Source organism: Oreochromis niloticus, linkage group LG20, assembly GCF_001858045.2.
Source record: "Oreochromis niloticus isolate F11D_XX linkage group LG20, O_niloticus_UMD_NMBU, whole genome shotgun sequence".
NCBI classification, from domain to species: domain Eukaryota; kingdom Metazoa; phylum Chordata; class Actinopteri; order Cichliformes; family Cichlidae; genus Oreochromis; species Oreochromis niloticus.
In genome coordinates this window covers 18,075,051-18,097,537 of record NC_031984.2, presented here as the reverse complement: position 1 = coordinate 18,097,537, position 22,487 = coordinate 18,075,051, and the positions used below count along the sequence as shown (strand labels likewise).

Here is a 22,487-nt window from a genome sequence, read left to right as displayed (position 1 = left end):
AACACAGTGTGAGCCTAAGGGGACCATTAAGAAGAAAAATATAAACATCACACTAGTTTCCTACAACTAGAAACACTCCAAAATAAACATCCACTAGCCACTCTAAAAATGCTCAGGGTCACTCTGCCTCGTTTAGGGCCTCCAAACATATAGATGATGACGTCAGTCGCGGTGTTTCAATAATTGGGAGTGCAAACATGTATGTGTGTGCGTGAGAAGAATGAGGCAGCTCATTATTATTTCAGCTAGCAGCAGGAGATGAGGAAAAGTTGAAAAACATGTTAAAGCTGAGTGGAGCTGAGGTATAAACAACAGGCTGACTTTTAAGATACAATACATCCATTGTACTTAGGAAGCCTCTAAGGTGATCAGTGAAACGTAAGAATATTCATGGCAGTTTAGTTCAATAAGACTTGGCTACAAGGGAGAGAAGAAAGGAGGTTTACAACACGGGGAAAAGATGAAGAAAAGAAGCCAGGGATTCAGATCATGTTCAGAGTGCTTTTCTCATCTGGGACTGGAGCTCTGGTGCCCTGCTAAGTTTACTGACAAACTCTGTGTTTTCTGTCCCACTCTTAACTTTCGCTCATGCCACCTTTTGCGCAGAATAATCCAATCCTGTAATGTAAGTGTGACATGCAAAAGCAGTCCTAAAGAGAACAAAGCAGAGGAAAAGCAGCTACTCTGATAAAAACTCTTTTTATGGGAGTGTTTTCATTCATCTAATCCCACGTTAATATCACCATCTTCAAATGCCCTGCTTCCATTTCACTTGGAAGCAGGGTGTTTTAAGAGAACGCATGCAAGTGCAAGCAATCAAATGCTGCAGCAGTCTCTTTAATTAGTTAATCCACTCATACTCAGACAAAACACATTTCACAGTATATCACTTAGAGTAATGTGTATAATTAAAACGATAAAACATTGAGTTGTGTTTAGCGCATGAAGTCGTAATTTACGGAGAGCGCGCTTGCTGTGTTGACAAGCTGGCTTAAGGTATAAGGTTTCAACAGAGTGCGGTCTTTCTGCAGCTCTAAATGAAGAACAGAAGGCCCCCTGCAGACGCTAGAGTTACAAACACACTAGAGGGAGGGAGGCGGGGAGAGGCGGAGGCAGGGAGCGATCGACACTTAACAACAGAGCGAGTGTGGTTGTGTTATTAACGATGAAGCTGATGACAAAGTGAATCCCGGTAGAAGTACCCTCTGAATATGCGTTATGAGACAGACCCATATATCCTTTTCTATCCTTTCTCTCTGGGCGTGTAAGCACATGCTGGATTTGTGCTCGCAGCCCTGTGCATGTGGTGCAGCCTCCAACCTCCATAATTGTACAGTCATTTTGTAAACAGCATATTACTGTCTAAGAAACTACACATTCACATTTATAGTGCAGTTCCTGTACTTACAGGCTAAGCCGAAGCTTTGCACAAAATGACCGAGCTGTGTCTCTTCCTTTTTTTAACCTTTCCATCTTTGCACAGATGGATACATCAGTTTTGAATTTAAATCCTTAAACATGCCTCCTCGGCCTGTCAGATGGAGTTTTTTGCAAATGTCACGGGCTCACCACTTCACTTCCATCCATGACGCCGCATGTGACATGACTAAACTGTTAAATCAACGAGCTGTCATAGCCAACAGATGTCTGCATCCCGCCGAGCTCGGGCCAGAGCCTGTCTGACTGGCCCTAGAGGGGGGTCGAGCTTTTTGTCTCCCATGTAGCTCTCCATCCTACCCTGAGACAACAGCTTCCTGTGTTTGTTTTTTGATTGGGCGTTGGCGGATGAAGTGCTGGTTGATAAAATAAAAAGCCCCAACGCTTACAAAGAGAAGCTGCTAAAAAATTCTCTTCCTGACTCGGACTGTGACAACAGAGGAACAGATAACGCGAGGCAAGAAGAAAGAGTATGGATGCAGGCTCTAAAAGTCAGGATACTTTTTTTGCTAGAACTTGAGACTGGATTTCAATGTTATGAGTTCACTTCTTAAAAGAATTTGGTTACCTCAGTGTGTAGAAACTCAGTCATCAACCCCCATTCTCTACAAGTATAAGCATTACTGAGTAGGAAATTGTTTTTCATTTATATAAATCACAGTGTAAAAGAACTAAACAACATATGAGTAAATATTATCATTTTTCTCTCCTGCATCCAATGATGCATAGCCCCGATCATTGCAGTACCTATCTAAGAGCTAGTGGGTGTGTTAATCTCTGGAGACACGTTAGATGAACACTTGTATAGAGCAGAAAGAGTTTAATTTAGATGCCAAGCCCTGTAGCTACAGCCCAACACCATAATCAACCGAACCGCAGCGAGAGAGACACACAGGCACTCAGAAAATTAAAATGCATGAAGTAGAGGGAAAGGGCAAATTTACAAACGGGAGAAAGAGAGGAAGCAGGGAAAGAAGGAATGTCATCTGCAAAGTCCTTTATCAAAACACTGTCCCCTGCCAAAAGCCCCTGCAGGGCATTGATCCGGCCCACATGCCTTTCCACCACTGTGGATACGGCACTGTTAGTGACAAGAGTAGATAACTAAACATCAGTACAGGCAGTGTCAGTTTCTTCTTGAGTTTATATGATGGCAAAAGTGGGTGTGATTTTGTGCTGACAGGCCTGGAGCAGCAGAGCTCATGGATTAATGTCTGTGTGGCAGTCCTTGTGTAAGGTCATAAGAGTTCCAAGATCGTGTGGCTCGCCGAACTCACTGCCTCCCTCAGTCTGGGTGCTGGCAAATACTTCGAGGAAATCGGTTAGAAACAACACTTCATCCTGCCAAAATGAAATTTAATAGAAAACTGTGAAAAAGACCCAAAATCATATGTTTTATAATCCCAGAACTAAAATATAAACTTTGTCCACTACTGTGGTGCGACTAGCTGGTATCACTAGTACTAATCAGACGGAAATGGGCCACTGGATGTTTCACAGTAAAAGACGGGTTTATTTCACCAGCTGCTAACTGCCAGTGCTTAAAAAATACATGGAAAGCATCTGCAAGCATAAAACACAGCTGTAGCTGCTATACTTCCAGAGAAGGATTAAATGTCCTGGGAGTTTTTTTCCCCCTTCTTTAGCACATATTTATGTAATCTATAAAAGCATAGGATATACAGTACACAATTAAAAGCTTCTATTGTCAGTAAATAAGTATTGTCTTAAAAATCAACTATGATTTATCTTATTTTTACCGCAGTGTCCCTTAAAAATGGTACTATCTCACTGTATGGGTCACTCGGAGGGCTGGCTACTTCTCCTGTGGTGCTGCTGTATATTTACAGTTGCACTATAATGAAAATGTGTGAGTCTGTGTGTGAGTCTGTTAAAGAGCGACGTGCAAATTTTCTTCTACAGCACTTCAAAAATGGAATTTCCTGACCTTAGACACAAAATTTAAACATTGTGTTTTGTCACGTCATACCTCTCGGATAACATCCATTCATTTTATTCTTATCTAATTCAGGGCTGCAGGAGGGCTGAAGCCTATCACAGCTACCATAGGGTGAGAGTCGGGGATCACTCCGGCCAGGTCGCCAGTCTGTGGGCTAACACAGAGAAGCACATAAACATTTACACTGACACCTACAGCCTATTTAGAATCACAGTTTTAGCCTAACCCCACTAACTGCATGTTTTTGGGGGTGTGGGAGGAACCAGAGTGCCTGAACAGAACATGCAATCTCCACACAGAAACTCCCAGCCACATGATGGATTTGAACTCTGGACCTTCTTGCTGTGAGGCAACACTGTTCCACCGTCCTGCCCTAATAGTCATCTTGAAAACTGTATATATATATATATATATATATAATACTGTGCAAAGTCTTGAGCAGCCAGCCATTTCTTTATATCGTACTAGGTAAATGTGGAGATAGATGCACAGACATTTTGAAACTGGTGGAAATGTGAATGGACAAAACAGTATATAAGGCAAAAGCTGAGTTTGTACAGTTCTTACAAGATTATATTTGGCATGACCACCTTTATTCTTGACGCAACCCTTGTTGTGATTTGGTGCTCTTCTTTGGATGTTTGCTGTGTTTTGCTTCATTGTATGTCTAGATGATTCCACAGGTGCGGGCTCTGCGGAGGTCACTCCATGGCTGATAGTGTTCCTCTGTGAGTTTTTTCTGTCCAGGGAAGCTGCTGCCAATCAGAGAAAGCTCTTCCATCTTGGATCTAATCTGGCTGTACTTTTCTTTCATAATTTCATCAATTTTGGCAAGATCCCCAACACTGCTGGCTGAAATACAGCCTATGACATACTATGTTTTACAGATGGCTGTAGACATTCACTTTTGTATCTCTTTCCTCCTCTATAATTAAATTTGAAGCAAAAAAAAATAAAAAAAAATAAATCAAATTTGGATTCATCACTCCATAAGACCCATTGTCACAGATTTTCAGTCCAGTTCTCGTGTAGTTTCATCATTTTTTAAGGACACACTGCACACCACGCTAAGATATGCCAAGTTCTTGGCTAATAGCACTTTGAAAATCACCTTGTTGGTCTGTGTTATCTTTGGAAATTGACATAGATTCAACTAAAGAAATGGAAACAGATGAAACAAATGTGTTCTGCAGCAGGCTGCTAATAACAAAATGTCAGAAGATAAAGGATACAGTCAGCTCTTTGCTAAGTTGTGTAGGCACAGAACTGGTTCATCCTTTAAGTTAGGTGCATTTATATGCTTAAATAATTTATAGGTCGGTGTTAAGTGGCTTAACAAACAAAAAATATTCCTCTGATAATGGTCAGTTTCAAGGACTTAACTAAAAAATTGTGAAAAATCCGCCAATGAACTTAAATACACTTAGGACGTCTTTTAGAGAAACTGCAGAAATATTACTCAAAGCCACTTCAAAGAAATACAAGAAACTCTTCCTCCTTGGATGCAAAATATAAAGAAATAAGGGGTGGCTCAAGACCTTTCCACAGTACTGTCCATAAATAAAAAGACCATCTAATGGTAAAATAAAATCCTACCCATCAAAATTCACTAAAACGTTAGGCTTTTGCATCACTGCCCCCTAATACTGCAAAGTTGTGAATGTTATCTGCTGTGGTTTCACTGCAGAAACGATTGCTTGTAATATCAAAGCTCTGCTACAACCAGATTTACTTTCAGCCGTTACTGGCAGGCTGCTGAAATACAGCAAGGAAGTAGACCTACTCCCTCCTCTTCCTCCTCCTTCTTCTCCGAAGCTCAGAGTCTGGCTTGTTAACTTTATGGGCTCAACTCCCTCGGAACGCAGTCATTTCCTCGACTTGGACTGGAAGGCGCGCACACGGTAGCCTGACGCGGGACGCAGTTGCACACGGAGCTGCGGCTAGATGTCAGCGGATCATAGGGAAACATCGTGATAATCCCTAAATGTGATGAAAATATAGGATATTTTATCATCTCCAAGATAAACTGACGCACAGAGGGAGAAAAGCAATCGTCAACCTACTTTTTGGAACTTGGAATAAAAATCTTATTTCTTTCCCAAAGGTAGGGGAGTTGGGTTATTTTAATATATGTACTTTTTAACTTGGCAGCTGACTCGGAAGAAACTTTAGTATGAATCTGTATTAATTAAGTAGTAGCCTAAAGTGGAAATTAGATAGTTGCCTCCACTTTTCTTTCTTTCTTTTTTCTTTTTTTTAACAAAAAGTTTCCCCCCCCAAAATTAAAACTTTTGATGGAGGTGTCAGCTTTTATATTTATAGCTGAAAATGCAGTGCACAGATAGAAATAAATATAAATAATTTTAATCATTCATTTATTTCCCTGTAAATATCTTATTACGAATATGTGTATTTGATGGCTTTGGGATTCAACCTGTTGCATCTTGTGGTCCATAGCGTTGACCTGCAGTTTTAGCTCTTACCCCAGACGCCCACAAGATGGCGCAATGAATCTCCAAAGCTCATTCAAACGGTAATTACAAGGTAAGATGATAATTAAGCAAACCTCTTTCCACTTAGTTTGTCCCCAAATAAGTGGGCTCTTATTCTATCATCAGGCTCTAAATGTAACATCATGTAGAGCAGGTCTTTTAGGTCCATCCATGCATCCTCATTTTGGGAGAATAATTATAGTGAAACAGCCATTAAAGTCAATTCCTTCTTGTATACAGACCTGCTTTACCCTCAAATTCAGCTCTGGGTAGGCCCAGACAGTGTTTTGAGAAAACTGTGTGTGGAGATACTTTCTTTGGCAAAAAGATTATTATAGCTCGCTCTCCTCTTAGCTGTATTTTGTTTTTTAACATAATATTATGCAGACAAAATATGAAGCTCTTTGAAGAACAACCTTTTTCCTCCCTCAGTGACCCAGTTCTGTCTTGTAATGATCATTATATGTCCGGTGGTTAACTCCCCTGTATGAGACAGTGAACTGAGTCTCCTTAAAGACAGGGGGAACTGTGTTAGTCTGACTTCAGCCCATCAAAATGATGGTCTGAATCTGTTTGTTCCTGAAGCTTCAGGAACAAACAGACTGCTTTCCTATTGCCGCACTACACCTGCTGCTCTGTCTGTCCTGTGATTCTCTCTATCTCACTGTGTCTATCCGTCCACCTGCCTGTCTGGACACTCATTGTGGTGCACTTTTGGTCATCTCCAAGACAAGCTGAAGCTGCCAACATTTATTTTTTTCTATCATACACTTGCCTAAATTCATACTCAGTCCCATGCAGCTACACATTCTCTCTGCAGATGGTAGTTATAATTTTTTTTTTCTCCAGTTAGAAGTTGTGCTTTTCTTGGCCGTGTTTTGACAATAAAATATGCCAATTGTTCCATTTTGGGTTGTCATAAAGCAACCATTGTTTATAGTCTCTCTTCATACCACACTTATAACTGGCCCAAGTTTTGGAATAGTCCACATGCTCTGAGGCTCATCTGCCCACAGGCATGGATCCTCAGGTCATATGTTCCTCTCCAGCTGACTGATTAGGATCTTTTTTTTGTTTTTTAGCGTTGCTCTGCTCACTGCTGTGCATTTGGTTAAGCCTCATCTCTGCAGCACTGAGCAGCTCACCACCACATCCAAGCTTGGTGGCATCAGAGGAGCTGCCAAACAGTTCCTTTTTTTAGGGTTGGCAGTCACCAAATTACAGCCGCTGGGGCAGTTAACTCCACCCGAATGCTTGTACCAGACCCGCCTAACAGCCTGCCTGTCTGAAGAGTGCATGAATTGGGGACGCGTGTGAGTGTGTCAGAGTCTTTGTGTTTGTTTGACATCCTACTTGCAAACATTGTGGTAGGTTTACACTTGCGTAAAAATGTAAAACAGGTGTACAGTGTTACCCGCACTGCTTACAAGACCATATGTCATATATTCGTGAGTTAATAAACTCTGACACAAGGTTATTAAAGCAGGTAACGTCTGTCAGAGTTTACTGCAGCTTCTGTCCAATTCAAGGGGAAAAAACGTTCTCACTCAGTGACTCCAGCCAGAATTCTATTTATTCTCTGCAACGCCATGTTAAGCCATGTCAGATCATCTGAGCACAGTCAGCACTGTGATCACTTCGAGCCACCATGTGATCTTAATCGGCACCGAGTGTTGACGTGGCGGCTGCCAATACAGTGGTGTTGCAGAGCCAGCTGGCACTTGCTGAGCTGTCTGCCCCACCTTAATTCTGCCAACTCAACTGCTAAAAAAGCAGAGCTGAAATGTTCCAGAGGATGAAAATGAGGTGCATTTTATGTCAGGTTCACTGTACTTTGGCACGTCCATCTTTAATATGCGTGGCAGCTATGTCACAGGGTGAGACCTCGTCTCTCATAAGGGTCAAAGTAGGAAAAAGATTAATGGTTTCCTCTCTTTCATCTGCAGAACAGAGTGACATTACTGGCATCACAGAGAGCACTGAGTTTAAACATTTATTTGTTTAGCTTGAAAAAGGTAAATGCTATCATTTTTATGAACTCTGGCTGTAATAAAGTAAGCGCAGCGATGTGAGGGCCGATGAATAACCCAGGACTTGATGGATGTTGCATATACGAAATTTAAAGCTAATCTAAGACGCAAACAACTAATAGGTTTAATGGGAGATCATTCAAGCTGGTGCTCTTTACCGTAACCACCGTCCTGACGTAACCTCACATCCCTTTGGGGTTGTGTCAGGAAGAACATCCGGCATAAAAAACAGCCAAATTAAACATGGAGAGATACCCACCATGTGAATAAAGGAGAAGCCAAAAGCAGACTTTACTGTGCTCTATTGTGTCTCAGAATCTACGTCTCTTGCCTCTCCCTCTTGTCCAATTTTCACATTTGAATGCAACAGTAAAGAATTGGAATTCACAGAAGTTTCTGTTTTCTCCTGCCTGTTATGACAGCTTCAACCAGATGTGGTTGTTTAGCCAGACATATTATGTGTGAGTATGCGGGTGCGATTGACAGACTGACAATCAGGCACCTTTAAGCTTGTCAGGGAAATTCCTTAATTTTCCTTCCCGTCTTTGGTCTGTTCACTTTTTTTTGAAGGTAGAGTGATGTTTGTGCTTGTGCTGTTTCAGCACTACCGAGCCTGAGGGATCAGTACCAGCGCTACATAGATTTAAAGGGGATTTCTTCCCATAAGAAAAACATAAGTCAGACTGGTTGCAGCTGCAGATTCAGGTTCAGTTTCTGTCAATTCGGACTCAGTGTTTTAGTTAATAGCATTTTAGTTCATTTTAGTTCAAAGTCCAAAAGATATCCACTGAGTGTCCACTTAATTTTTGCCAAGTAGTGCAGGAGAGATGCTGCGACTTGGAAAGTCCTTTTTTTGTTCCTGTGATCCTTCGGCACCCTTGTTGCCCACAACCTTCTCCCCACTGCTTACATACAACTCCCACTTTTTCTTTCTTCTCTCTGTCTGTCTCATAATCATCATTCTGCTCTTTCCTTTTTTCTTCTTTGTGTCGTCTGCACTCCCTCCAACTACACACACACATACTCCACTGCGCCCTGCAGACAGTAAAGTGAGACAGGAATAGCCAGCCATCCATCCATTAAACCACTCGCCTTTGGATGGGAGGCGAGATGAAGAGCCAAGGCAACAACAATTAAGGCTGAAGGCTTTGGTTTGTTTCCGTCTCAGCCTGGATGTTTCAAAGCTCACAGCTGGAGGGAGAGAAATTCATATGTACAAACGCCAGGGTTGGATAAAAGTGGGTATTACCGACTCCTTAATTGTGGGACATAGTATAGGCTTATCTTCATGACGTGTTTATAGTAGCCTTGTATGTAATTCCTGGGTGATAATAAAGTGTATCGGACTTGTTCCTGTCTCCCTTTTTATCTTCTCTTTGATGCCCTGCACCTCTGTCTGCAAATCTGTCACATCGCTTCAATTCTTTGGTCTGACCGAGAGAAAAAGGCTCCACAAATTAGAGCATGGGTGACACTTTTTATGGATTTACAACGTATACTTGTTATACCTCCTATAATGTTGCAAAGGGACAAACTGCAGAAATTGTAGGTGTATAAATAAGTCTAGTGGTGTCTTCTGTATATCTTCCAGCTCTTGTGTGCTGCGTGTCATTGTGTGATGCTGACTATATATGCCCTAGCTGTGTCCTTTTGGCTGCATTCTTCTGACCAAGCCAAGGCCAGTGGTGTTTTTTCTTTTCTGCATAATGGTATAATTTGGCAGCTATTTTTATTGCAGGGAGCAAACTACAGGGGCCAGATATTCGTGCTTCCTGGCCAGGTCCACATCCACGTCTTTTTTCTTTCCTTAAATAATACCATTATTTCTTTGAGTAGAGAAAATTCCATTTGCAATTGCAGTGGTCAGAGAATTAATACATTATTTTCTTAAATAAGACTTCACAACTCAAAATTTACTCACTAGAGGCTCAAATGTTCAAAAGACACGCTCACTTGCTTCCATCTGTTAGCTCCTCCCTCGGCTCCCCCTTGTACTCCCCTTAGTTCTGATAATATTGGGAGTTGAGTCATATCCTCCTCTTGTTTCCAGTGAAAAACAGATCATGTTGCTACAAAACTCTTATGTTTATCAAGGTCCATTTGCATACTAACCATCTTTTCAGTCTTATGCAGGATTACGGAGCTGGGGATCAGAGGAGGAATTAACACGAAAAAAATGAGAGATTAAAAGGTCACTTCATAGGATTAGCCTCAAGGGTCATGTTTATGACCTTGTATGCTGCATGGCTCAAGTGACCTGCCAACAGTCTCGCTCGCTCTTTTTTTTTTCTAGGAATGACTTTTTAGGGGGAGTAGGAGGAATGACTGTGCTGAAGTGTTAGTTAGGTCAGTGCACCCTGTGTAAAGTAGGCAAACAAAAATGCACGAATGCACACACACACACTGCTTAGATGTCTGATGACATGTAAGCAGTGTGTGTGTGTGCACACGCACACTATGACATCATGGAGTCTGTTTCCTGAGGAACATACACACTCAACCGTGCAAACCTGCATGCGCACATTTGCCCTTGCACACACACTTTCTCCTGTAAATGAATGGTGGCTTTGTTGCAATGCTCATTTGCAGGAATAAACTTTTCCACAATTTACTGTAGGTGATGTCCCCCTGATTGTCTAGTTAGCAGCGACTTACTCTTATGAGACCTGTGGTGTACACGAGGCAGACAGTGACATTTTGGTGTGGTTGAAGTCACTTTTCTTCCCAGAGCCAATTCCTGGCAAGTGCTGGAGGGGACTGGGTGCATTTGCCCTCCATAGCCTTAGTTTCTCTCTTCCTTCTAGGTGTGGAATAAAGAGTAGGACTGTAATTATGAATGAGCGGACCATTTCATACTATTTTAGAGTGAAATAAAATAAAATAATGTGCCACATCTTATTGTTTTACACAACACAGCCTAAAGTTTAGTTAATAATGCAGGACTCACCCTGGTCGATAGTTTCAGTACACCAGTAGACCAGAGAGTATGTGCTGTCTTTGACAGAACAGGCATCCAGCCCTGCCCATGCAGTTTTCCTTTCTTATTTTCCTGCATTTTTACTTCAGAAGCACTTAGATGTGCATATTCCTGTCTACACACACACACAGACACACACTCACACTAACAAACGAATAACTAAAATGTCTCTAAACTGGATGAAATTTCTACTTTGTTGCATTAACGCTAAGGCTACTCTCATTCCTTTGTGTCTTTTCAGGTGCTCCAATTAAAAATGTTGCCCCATTGCTTCTTTCTGCTGTTGCTATGCGCGGTCCAGCTGCCCTCCCCTTCCTCTGCTTTGCCCTTTGAGCAGAAAGGCTTCTGGGATTTCGCCCTGGATAGTATGGATGCCGAGATGACCATGGAAATGATGAGGGATCCGGAAGAAGGTTCAGCTGACGATCTGTTCCCTCATGAAATACCCACATGCCCCTTTGGCTGCCAGTGCCATCTCCGGGTCGTCCAGTGTTCTGATCTCGGTTAGTGAATGTGTGGGAAGGAAATAGAGCATCAGTATGTATTTCTATAAAGCTTTGTCTTCATTTCACAGTGTGTGAGTGTGCCAGGAAGTTCAGAAAGGGAAACAAAATAGTTGTCTTACTGATCCAAACCTTGCATAAGCCCTTCTTTAGAGTGGGAGGGAGGGGATTTCTCCACTGGGATAATGGTGGTATATTTTGACAGGGAAAGGCATGTCTTTGAGGGATTTGGTGTTCCAGACTTTGAGGGAAGCTACTGGGTGGGAGAGGAGGAGACACTCTGTGTGAGCAGAACAGGAGTAAAGACTGTATCAGAAAATGCAAGGAGTAACCAAGAATAAAAGAATAAAGTGATAAAGTCAGAGAATTAGAGGTTGGCAGAGAAAAGACAAATTAAAATATTAACTGATACTTATACAACACTTTTTTATCCTCAGACCGAGCACTCAAAACACTTTTTGCTCACTTTCGGCCTCATTCACCCAAAAGCGTGTATTCATACACTCACTTTTTCTATGCCTAGGCATTTCTATCTAATACTGATCTACACATTCACATTGCAGGGAACTGAGGGAAACTCAGGGTTCAGAATTTTGCCCAAGGGCACTTCAAGATGCACCCTGAAGGAAATCGAACAGCTAACTTCTGATATATAGGAGACCCGCTCAACCTCCTGAGCCACAGCCACCCTACCGTGGGCAAAAAAGTGAACTTTGTAAATGAGTCTTGTAAATGTTTTTGCACATATGTTTGGTAACATCTAGTATTAAGGCCAACTTAACCTAATATGGTCTTAAAATAAGAAGTCTAAAGTTTTTTGCACAACAAAAAGTTTCTGAAACTATTCATCAAGTTTAGGATCTCAGATGTGGTCTAGTTTAAAAGATAAAGTTCTATGTTTCCCGATTTTGTTCTTCTGTTACAGAATGTGTATTTTCAAGGTGTAATGCAACACTTAACACACACATAATACAGAACCCATTTAATAGAATAATTAAAGTTGTTAGGCATTTGCTAAATTCATGTTTTACTTCCCCACAGACTAGTGACCTTGAGCCCCTTCTGGAGGCAGTAGCTAAATTTAGTTCCAGGGAATATTTCTGTCTGAAGTACTTGCAGCAATTTGGACAATTTGACAGTAATTTTGCTACAACTAACATTATAGTATTCAAACAATACTACCTCAGTCTCTCGCATGCTCGCTGTTGGTGAAGTGCCTCTAAAAAAAGACTGTAAAATAGATGGAGTGGTGACAGTGAGTCACACTTTTGGTTTGCAGATTCCAAGTTGCACACTTGTCATTTTGGGGATTACCATCTTGGTTTTTTGAAGCCAGACATGACAATATTCAGACAAGAGGGTAAACCTGGAAATATGACAGTTAAAGCTTTGTGAAACAAAATGCATCCATAATTCACCGTGATATGAAAATGGGATGCTAACTTCAGTTAAGTTTAAGCGTAAATAACAGAAATCATCCACTTCATAGTTGCAAAGCTGGAAATTTTATCTATAGAGACCAAGACCGTTTTTTGTAACAGGCTATAAACATGTTTATTTTGGCTCTAATTGGTTCACAGTTTTTGGCACTTCTGCATTGCTTAATTTTTCAGCTTGGTCACTTCATTACTCTTATATAATCTTCTGTGTTGTTGTAACCAACTGGACTGAAGAGGAGTAGTGCGACGTATAGTCACTTGCTAAAAAGATGTGTAAAAACAGCTGCTGAGTTTCTTTTTATACTTAAGCAGTCTTATTCTTGGAAACTATTATGGAAATGCAGATAACCGAATGGTCTGAAGGAAAGAGCTTATTTAGTTCCTCGAAAAAAAAGTTCTTGGAAATAAAAGATCTGCATATTTTGTGTGGAAATGCATGTGTGTGAAAAGCAGACAGCTTTGAACGAGTGACCTTGTATGACTGTCTTTGTACTTTGGAGACAGTCACACACGTGCATGAAGATCAAACTGCTGGGGAAATATGAGTAAAACATATTCAGAGTTAGAAAACCTATTTAGACACTTCTAACAATTGTTAGTTTTTGCTGGTTTAGATTAAAAAAAAACCCCCTCATAATTATTAAGTACTGAAAAGGTGAGAATGGCTAGTTGAAATGGTATTTCTATCTTGACATAGGAATTAATGTACAACTTCTAGGTGTTAATAATAGGCAGTTATTAGAAGGTAAAGAAGTAAAAGTCTCAATTCCTAGTAGTTCTAAAATATGGCCAAAGACATTTTAAATTCTCTAAAATGGCCAATAAACAGCATAAATAAGCAGCTAGGTGCTATATGCACCTTGTTAGTTAGCTAGCTAGCTAGCTAGGTGATGTGGAAGACAATGAGGTGGTCTTTAAAAGTTTAAAGCTGGAGAATAGAATTAAATCATTTAATAAGATGTTAACATTAAATATTGAGTTTTTCTTTTATTATTTTAACATCATGTGAGGATTATTTGCCATTATATTCACTATGAGGAATAAACCACGTTGAGCTAGTATTAGCGGTTGATTTAAAAATATATTTTTCTTTTCCAGCAGATAAAAATAAAAACAGAACTGTGCCAAATTTTTCATTATGTTTTTACTGTCTGTCTGTGAGTTAATTTTAGTCAAGTTTCCATAAAAGCATCCAGTACAATTTAGTCACTGTAGATATATAAATGTGTGTCTGTTTAAAAGAGACTACAAGAAACTGAGTTATGTCTTAATTATGGATATAAAGATTTTTCACATTATACTAGCTATATAACTCTAATAAGACGCCTTGGTTTAGACATAATGGTTTTGTCGAATCATCATTTTACAACCTCTATATACTTACTGTCCCTGGTCTTTCAGCAGCGGGTAAATGTGGAAGCGTATAATTTCCGAGATGTCAAGTGCTTATTTAGAACAGATGTATTTTGGTGGTGGCGTCTGTCTCCTCTCAGTGTGGATCCCAGCATGATGTTGAGTATTTGTGTTGAGTTGAACTGGGGTTTTAGAGGGTGCTAGTTTTGTCAGTTTGCGGTAAAGGCTTTGAGATTTGTGGCAGATGTGGTTGAAGAGCGGTGGTTTGAGGTTTAGAGGGTTTAAGGATTCATTTAATCAGGGTCTCGGTGAAAGCTTTTTTCCAGGTATTCCCATCAAGTTTGTTAGTTTTGATGCCTGGCACGCAGATTTGAAGGTTTCCAACTGGCAGGAGGCATGCCAAAAGCTGCAGGTGTTGACTGCAAGGTAAATATTTCCTACCACATGAATCATCCTGGTAACATCCTGCACCCTTAGAGCACAGCAGCTGTAATAACTTTATTGCATGTTTTAAAAAAAAAGAAATCATAAATGCAGAGTGTGGTTTATGATTTAAAGATTATACTGAGGATAGAAACTCGATATTTTCCACACAGCTTTCACGAATGTATATTTGCTCTCTAAAGGCAAAATCTTGCCACTGCACTAGATCTCTCTGTACTGTGAGGATGCGGTTGGAGCCGAATATCAGAGGGAGCTCTAAGGCTTGGATCTTGTGTGGTGTCATGGAGGGTGTGGCACAGCACAACCAAAGCCATATATCTAAAATTACCTCTAGATGGACAGCTCTGGGTTGAGTCCTGTGGGTCAGATGTGGTTAGTGGCAAACTCGCTCCCAGTGGGACAGCTGGCACTCTCTCACCAGCATGCCCAGTTGCATCATGTTCTCGGTCCAGATGAGGTTGGCCCTGGTTGGGATTCGTCCACTGTGGCCTGTCTGGATTAAGCTACCACATCTGATACACTTGTCCACGTGGCTCTTTGATGTGGTCTTGTTAATGATCACTGGTAGCTGTGTTTATCCGTGTGCTGAGTCATTTTTCCAGAGCTCCCTGAACAAAATAGCAAAGGTGTATTTTCTAACGCCACTTTGGTGTTCACGTGTCGCAGTCCGTTCTAGGCTGTTTGAATTTATTGCTTGGTAACCAATGATAACAGACTGTCCCCTTCAGTGATGAAATATTCCAGCAATCAGTGTTTTCACATCATGAAATGGTCTTAAAAATCAAACATTCAGCTCTTTCTTGTGATAGATATATGTATAATATTGATTCACAGAACACAAATATTCTGGGACGCCTCAAATGATTCATGAGTGACTGTTAAGTTCAAAACAATACTGTGATGAGAGAAAGTGCTTAACTGTAATAGATTCTGGTTTTCAAGCTGGTCGCCAATCTCCTCAAGTCACAATGAGGTTAAAATGCAAAGACTTCTTTTCAATTCAACACTTACCCACCACTCACACATTAACACACACACACAGCTTTTATTCGTCTGTATATATCAGGGTTGTGCCAGTCTCCTTTCTATTTGATGTGTGACTTTATAGTATTTAAATCACATCCTTTGTGACTTCTGTCAAATTGGAAACCAGATGGAAAACATCTGGTGTCCCCATCTGGTGGGAGGGGAATTTATGTTTCTGTGCGCGAGAGTGTGTATGCTTGTCCTTGTCAGCGACAAACCAATAATGGTAGCTATACACGCCGTGCTGACGTATGTGTGTGACCTCCATGGTCGTGTCTATGTCCACCTTTCATTAAAATAATAGACAAGGAGCACCGAGGTACTCATTTGCTACAGTGTGGGAGTGTGATTGGGTTAATTCTTAGGCCTTTAAAACACACACTGTCTATTTATTTTCCAAAGTCTGTGTCTGGTTAAAGTAGTCTTAGAAGTTCCCAGTTTAAAACAAACTGGCTTTTAGGGTGTTGGTCTGTAGTCACCCATGGGAGCATTTACCAGAGGATGATGTTCTTCTGTGTTTTCACTGGTTTTGTCTTCAGGTTTGACCGAGGTGCCAACGAATATCCCTCGGGACACCAAGTTCCTGGACCTGCAGAGCAACCGTATCACTGAGATTAAAGAGAATGACTTCAAAGGCCTTACTAACCTATATGTAAGAGGCAGAAACACTGCACAGGATGTTCCCTACTCCCCTTCACAATAAAAGAACCACTGCTGTATTTAACATTTTCAAAACCATACTCACTGCCATACTCACAGCCTTCTCTGTCTCACACAACCTGAATCCACAACAATCAATTGTACAAATGATTACAACTCTAATGATTAATTCTCAGGTTACTAAATATGTAAGGAGTTTATATGTATTTTTCTAACCTGTGGGATTGTTCAGTAGCTTGCTATCTACTCCTTTTTTCATTAAAGGCATCAGCATTTACAGCACTCAGCTGTATTTAGAAAAAGTGTTTTGATTCTGTATTAAATTTCCTGTATTTTCACAGCAATTTGGTTCAGTTACATTCTTAAGAATCAACTTCTCGAGGATGTGCAACTCAGTCATCTCAGCTTGTGTTGGCTTTGGTAGTGAGAAATATAATTAAGACCCCCATTTCTCTGGGATTTAAAGGTTAATTTCCTTGCTTTTTGCCGTCCTCCGCTATGAGAGCTTTAATTGTATTAAAGTTTGAGCCTGAAGCCAAATGGGAGTATTCAAGCTCTCTCAGCAATAAGGCTTTGCTTACTGCTGACCCATATTCTGGAGCTCTGACCAAGAGAAATATTAAGTCTGGCAGTTTAGGAAACCCCTGACATGAAATTACAGAATACCATCTCTATTGAGTTCTGTTTACATCAAACTACATCTGTCTCCATCTTTCAGCCAGTGTAGGTGGGGAGTCTTCTAGCTGATCTGTTTTAATTCACTCAAACACACTTATAGTAGGAGCAGAGGGCATAAATAATGATTTTTTTTTACATTTAATGCTTAATTTTTCCTTTTTCCTTTTCATTTTCTGACTTTCTGATAGCTCTTCACATAGACCAAATGGGTGTTGAATTGGGCCTCTCTTTGGTTGTTGCTTCTTTTTAGGGCCTGTCTCTGAGGAATAATCTTATTTCCAAAGTCCACCCCAGAGCATTTGTTCCTTTGAAGCACATGCAGAAGCTCTACTTCTCCAAGAATTTCCTGACCACTATCCCCAAAAACTTGCCTGCCTCTCTGGTGGAGATAAGGATCCATGAGAATCGCATCAGGAAAGTCCCAGCCGGAGCTTTCGCAGGACTGAATAACATGAACTGCATAGGTCAGAAATCTAGAGTATATTCTGTGATGCTTTGCTACTGTGTTGCATTGGCATTGCATTTTAAAGATTAAAGGAAAGGTATTTTATTTCATGCCATGGTGTTTTTTTGTTTTTGTTTTTTTACAGAAATGGGAGCAAATCCCATTCAGAACAGTGGATTTGAACCTGGAGCTTTTAAGGGACTGAAACTGAATTTTCTGCGTATATCAGAAGCCAGACTAACCGGAGTCCCAAAAGGTAAAAACCTCGCTTTGAGGCTAAAATGCTAGAGATCTTTCAACATTCTAGCATTTGGTAGATTTACAGTAGAGTGTGTTTTCTTTAGTAAATATGTACAGTAGTGTTTTTTCCTTCCCCTTTAATACATTGTGATAGACCCCAAAAAACATTTTAATGCTCAGATTTCTGCATGTATGACCAAACGTGTATGACCAAAGTTCTAACTCTAAAATAGTGACAAAGTGTATCTAATAAAATGTATCCCTTTTAGATATTTAAATAAAAAGCAAATGGCAAAAAAGGAATGTCCAGCAAGACAAAAATCTGTTGTCACACTGAAGTGAAGGCTTACATCTTTGTTATCTGCACGTTAGATCTCCCAGAGAGTCTCCATGAGCTTCATCTGGACCACAATCAGATCCAGGCTGTGGAACTGGAGGACCTGAGCCGCTACAAAAACCTCTACAGGTCTCCTTCACACTTAAACACCAGACTCCTTTCTGACCACAGCTGAGTTCTTGCACCCTGATCACCAGTCAGCAGTGCCCCTTAGGGGTAATAATACAAATTACATTGACAGGCCACTTAAAAGTAGCAGGGAACTAGAGCTGAATTATGCTTGAGAGTCTTTGCCCACTCTACTTAAGCTGACCCACACCTTGTAGCATGTGAGGTGTGAAAACATTACAGGCATTCTACAAAACCATGAAATGTTTAAAAACATTATATGAACACTTATGTCAGATAATTTGAATATTTATTCGCTGCACATGTTTTAACAACACATGAAAATGTCTTCTGTCAGAAAGAGTCATCATGTCTTCTAATGGCTGTTCCAATTTTCTTCAGTTTCTTTTCTGCATACGTCTCTCCTACAGGATTTCTCTCATTTTAATGGAATAGTCTTAGAATGTCTAGAAACCAAAAACCCCACAGATAGTCTGAGTAATCACAGAGAGCACAAATCCAATCTGTATGGAGGTCAAACTGTAGGTTACTTATAAAAGAAATACAAAATAAATGGACGTAGCCACTGTGAGATCAACCATTGGTTTCTGTAATCCACATTTTGGAGTAATGTTGTTTTCTTGGATGATGCAGTTATCATTTTTAGAAAATACAGAGGAGAGGTCCTGTTCACTTACTTTAACCCTTAGATGCATAAGTGGCTCAGAAACCACCTGGTGAGGTTGTTTTCTTGTAATATCTTTGTAATGAAAAGTTGTAATTATTTCATATTTGACCAGTTCCTCAAAAAACATGTTTTTACTATAATGCTTTTTAAATTTTTAACTTACCTTTCCTACATTTGACAAAATGACTTGCATTCATTTCCCATGGAATTTCATGGGAACCTTCTTATCTAACCATTCTCATCAACAGACAGCCTTCATTCAGCATTCAGGCAGCGATCCATCCCCAGTGATTGTGTCACTGTAGACGACTAGCTTGTGCCATTCAGGAGGAGGTCCAAATTTCTGCCAAACAAGCCTGACCAAAGTTCATAAGAGTCTGGGGGAAACCATTGATCAGCAGTTGTGCAGTAGATTCAGAAAGACAAGACGCAGCATCACCACAGATAACTTTTTCCCCTGTGTGCCTTTTGTGCTGTGTCTTCTGGAGACACTATTGTGGGGACGCTACAATAAGACAAAGCAGACATCCTTCCTCTGATGAAGGCTACTGACTCCTGGGAGGTTTACAGCACTGACTTTGGATTCAATGGCAGCCTTGCAATGGTCAGCTATGTCAGCAAGAAATTAATGGTTGTTGTAGCTCTGAGCACAATGTATCACAGCAAAATGGTGGCTGGTAATACCAGAAAAGTGAAAAAAATACAGTTGTTCACATTCTACAACAAGACCAAAGGAGATGTAGATACTGTGGACCAGAAGGTTGGCACCCACTGTACACCTGCAAGTGTAAAAGATAGAGGTGGCCCATGGTGGTGTGGTACAACTTGACATTGCCGCCCTTGATGCCGACACCTTTTTCACAGCTAAGCACCCTGAATTCAAGAATGGTATCACCAACGCATGATCGGTCTACCTCACTAAGCTCTCAAAGGAGATTGCCACACTACATAAGAGAAGTTGACTGGAAGGTTGCCTCCAACTGCGAACCCCAATCACTGAAGCAATGGGAAGGTATAGGGTGACAAAAGCTACAACTCAGCCACAGGAAAAAAGCAGACAGGGCCAACCAAAGACAACAAGATTTCAGATCCAATAACAAAGATCATAAAGTCAGCAGTTGGTGTGGGAAATGCAATGTACCTGTGTGCAGTGATTACAGCCAGACTACAGTGAAGGGACAAGGCAATAAAAGAGAGAGGAATTGTCTGGACACATGTGCATATATTCTCTTTCACACAAACAAACTGATCTTGACATTTTTCTGTTGCTGTTGTGTATTTTTTTTTCTATTTTAATTTTCTAAATGTTTAAACATTAAATCATCTTCTTGTGTGGACCAAAGTTTGGTACAAAATGTAACACAAATGATTATTCTTAACTAAAATGACAAAAGTGGCATATAAACACAATAATTTTAACACGCATCATTTTTGACCCACTATGGAAGAGTGTAGGGTGCAGTCATTCGTGCATCTAAGGGTTAAGTATTGGAGGTAAGGACTAGCAGACAGTGATTGGCTAATGCTCCTTGTGCCAGCAGAGCTGTCATTCAAAACAGCACTGCCCCTGACTATCAGCCATGCCACTATCCAAATGAAGCGGGCTAAAAGAAGTTCACCATATAGATGTTATGAAGGGCTAAACTATTAAACTATGTTTTTATACCACATTGCAGATATGCTTTTATTGCTGTTAGCGTGGGCATTTTAACATGAAAGTCTATGGGGTTGAGACACTTTCAGAGCCGTCCTCAAATAGCCCCAGCAGGTACCTCATTTTTTGCCACATATATGTTTGCTTCATTTTTCAGCCCATTAAGTTGCAACACAGATGAGAACAAAGACTTTCTTCCTCTGCTACTGTGGCATTGTGCTGCATTTATAGTAGTAGAGACACTGCCAGGCTGACGTGGCCCTATTCCTCACCTGGCTTAATATAACTTTCTTGAAGTGATATTAATCTGGAATTATCCTGTTATTTCGGCTCACAATACATGAAACATTTGAGTGCAATGTGCCATGCATTGCCCCATTTTCTGCCTGTTTAAAATTTTCCTTTCGCCTTGCATTTTCCAGGTTGGGCCTTGGGTTTAACCACATCCGCAACATAGAGAATGGCAGTCTTTCCTATCTGCACATGCTGAGAGAGCTACATCTGGACAACAACCGCCTCACTCGTGTTCCCCAAGGCCTTCCAGATATGAAATACCTGCAGGTGAATCTAATGTGTGCAACCAATTTTGATTTCCATTTGATATTGATTCTCACAGTGCTCTCTTCTACTTTCCCTCCTTTGCCACTGCGGCTTTTTTTTAGGTGGTTTATCTCCATTCCAACAACATCAGCCAAGTGGGTGTGAATGACTTCTGCCCTCGTGGATTTGGGATGAAGAGGACATTCTATAATGGCATCAGCCTGTTCTCTAACCCTGTCAATTACTGGGAGGTGCAGCCAGCGGCATTTCGCTGCGTGAGCGACCGGTTCGCCATTCAGTTTGGCAACTACAAAAAATAAAAAACAGGCAGACGCTGGGAAAGAGGGAGGATGATTGATGAAGGGATGAAGAACGGATAATTTAAATAATGAAATAAAACTTGAGATATGGAGTGAGGTGAATTTATATCTGAGATTATTAATTTTATTATTATTGTTTTTGTAAAGAGGATAAGTGAGGAAGAGGGTGGGCAATAAACTGATGAAACAGACAGAGAGGAGGCGAAAATACAACCCCATAACTTGAAGGGAGTGGAAAGCAAAAGGCTTACAGTACTGCATGTGAATTTTGCTTGTTTTGAATTCAAGGTTTTGAAAGTTTTTTCTGTTTGATGAAGTCAAAAAAAGAGGGGAACGTCTGAGAAGAATGTTTCATTCTGATGAAAATTGAGTGCTAAAAACTTGTGAAACGCTCCATTTTTTTCACAATAGTTCTTATTGTAATTGAGGTCATTCTTCTTATATTAACATTCTGGTTACGATTATGAGAAAAGGAATAGAAAGAGCAGCGCATTATAGATTTTTATATATAAAAGGTGCTTTTTATAACTTTCTGTGTGTTGATTTGGTAAATACATTAAGTCTTCCCTGTTTCACTGGTCTGAAGCCATTTGGCTTGTCACTCTGTAATTAAATTATACTGTATTTATAAACCAAAATTTGGGCTTTTCGCACCATCTACAGACAAAAAAGTTGCACTAAAATGAAAACTTCAGTTCAACATAACAACAAGTGGACTCAACAACAACAACAACAAGTGACAGGTTTAAATTCTGCTAAATAAATTTGCCTATTGAACATATTTGACTGAACCACCACCCTGTGCCATTACTACATATTACGCCATCTGAGCAATACCTTAATACAGTATTTCATACGGGAACAGTACAGCAGTGGGAGTGTGCCCAAGATGGAGACAACACACAGTCCGCTTTGCTTTGAAACAATGAAAGTAGTGTGTTCACTCTGTGCTACAATCAGTGGTAGTGTCATTGCATCGTTTTGCACAGTTTTTTTCTGCTTTGCCTTTTCTGCTTGAGGTTTACTACGAGGTTAGCCTATTTTTTTGTTTTGTTTTGTTTTGCATTTGTAGACCTATGTGGAAATACTTTAATATTATGTCTTATGTCCTGTCTCTCTTCTGTAATCTGACAACCTACTGCTGCATGTGAATAAA

The 22,487-nt window shown here is 40.4% G+C and overlaps 1 protein-coding gene and 1 long non-coding RNA gene across 3 annotated transcripts; one reads left to right on the top strand and one right to left on the bottom strand.

The window, feature by feature from the left end:
• Positions 1 to 2,288: 2,288 nt before the first annotated feature.
• LOC112843311 (uncharacterized) lies at positions 2,289 to 5,317 on the bottom strand. The gene is made up of 3 exons (XR_003215590.1): positions 5,181 to 5,317; positions 3,428 to 3,551; positions 2,289 to 2,778 (listed from the first exon to the last, which is right to left on the bottom strand). It is a non-coding gene; the product is annotated as an uncharacterized LOC112843311 (long non-coding RNA).
• On the top strand, positions 5,271 to 22,487 carry bgnb (biglycan b). Of its 2 annotated transcripts, XM_005477990.4 has the most exons (9): positions 5,271 to 5,501; positions 5,855 to 5,941; positions 11,138 to 11,399; positions 16,201 to 16,313; positions 17,250 to 17,463; positions 17,590 to 17,700; positions 18,057 to 18,150; positions 20,894 to 21,032; positions 21,134 to 22,487. In XM_005477990.4, the coding sequence occupies exons 3-9, from the start codon at positions 11,153 to 11,155 to the stop codon at positions 21,329 to 21,331; spliced, it is 1,116 nt and encodes a 371-aa protein (XP_005478047.1). In that variant the 5' UTR covers positions 5,271 to 5,501; positions 5,855 to 5,941; positions 11,138 to 11,152; the 3' UTR covers positions 21,332 to 22,487. The 2 variants fall into 2 exon arrangements, with proteins under 2 accessions (XP_005478047.1, XP_003448257.1); XM_003448209.5 differs by lacking the exon at positions 5,855 to 5,941 and having other exon boundaries at positions 5,272 to 5,501.

Bases quoted from the DNA above. Each gene is read 5' to 3' on its own strand.
- bgnb (XM_005477990.4), top strand. From the start codon at position 11,153: ATGTTGCCCCATTGCTTCTTTCTGCTGTTGCTATGCGCGGTCCAGCTG. The intron at 16,314-17,249 runs GTAAGAGGCAGA...GCTTCTTTTTAG, and splicing joins AAGGCCTTACTAACCTATAT to GGCCTGTCTCTGAGGAATAA. The intron at 17,701-18,056 runs GTAAAAACCTCG...TCTGCACGTTAG, and splicing joins ACTAACCGGAGTCCCAAAAG to ATCTCCCAGAGAGTCTCCAT.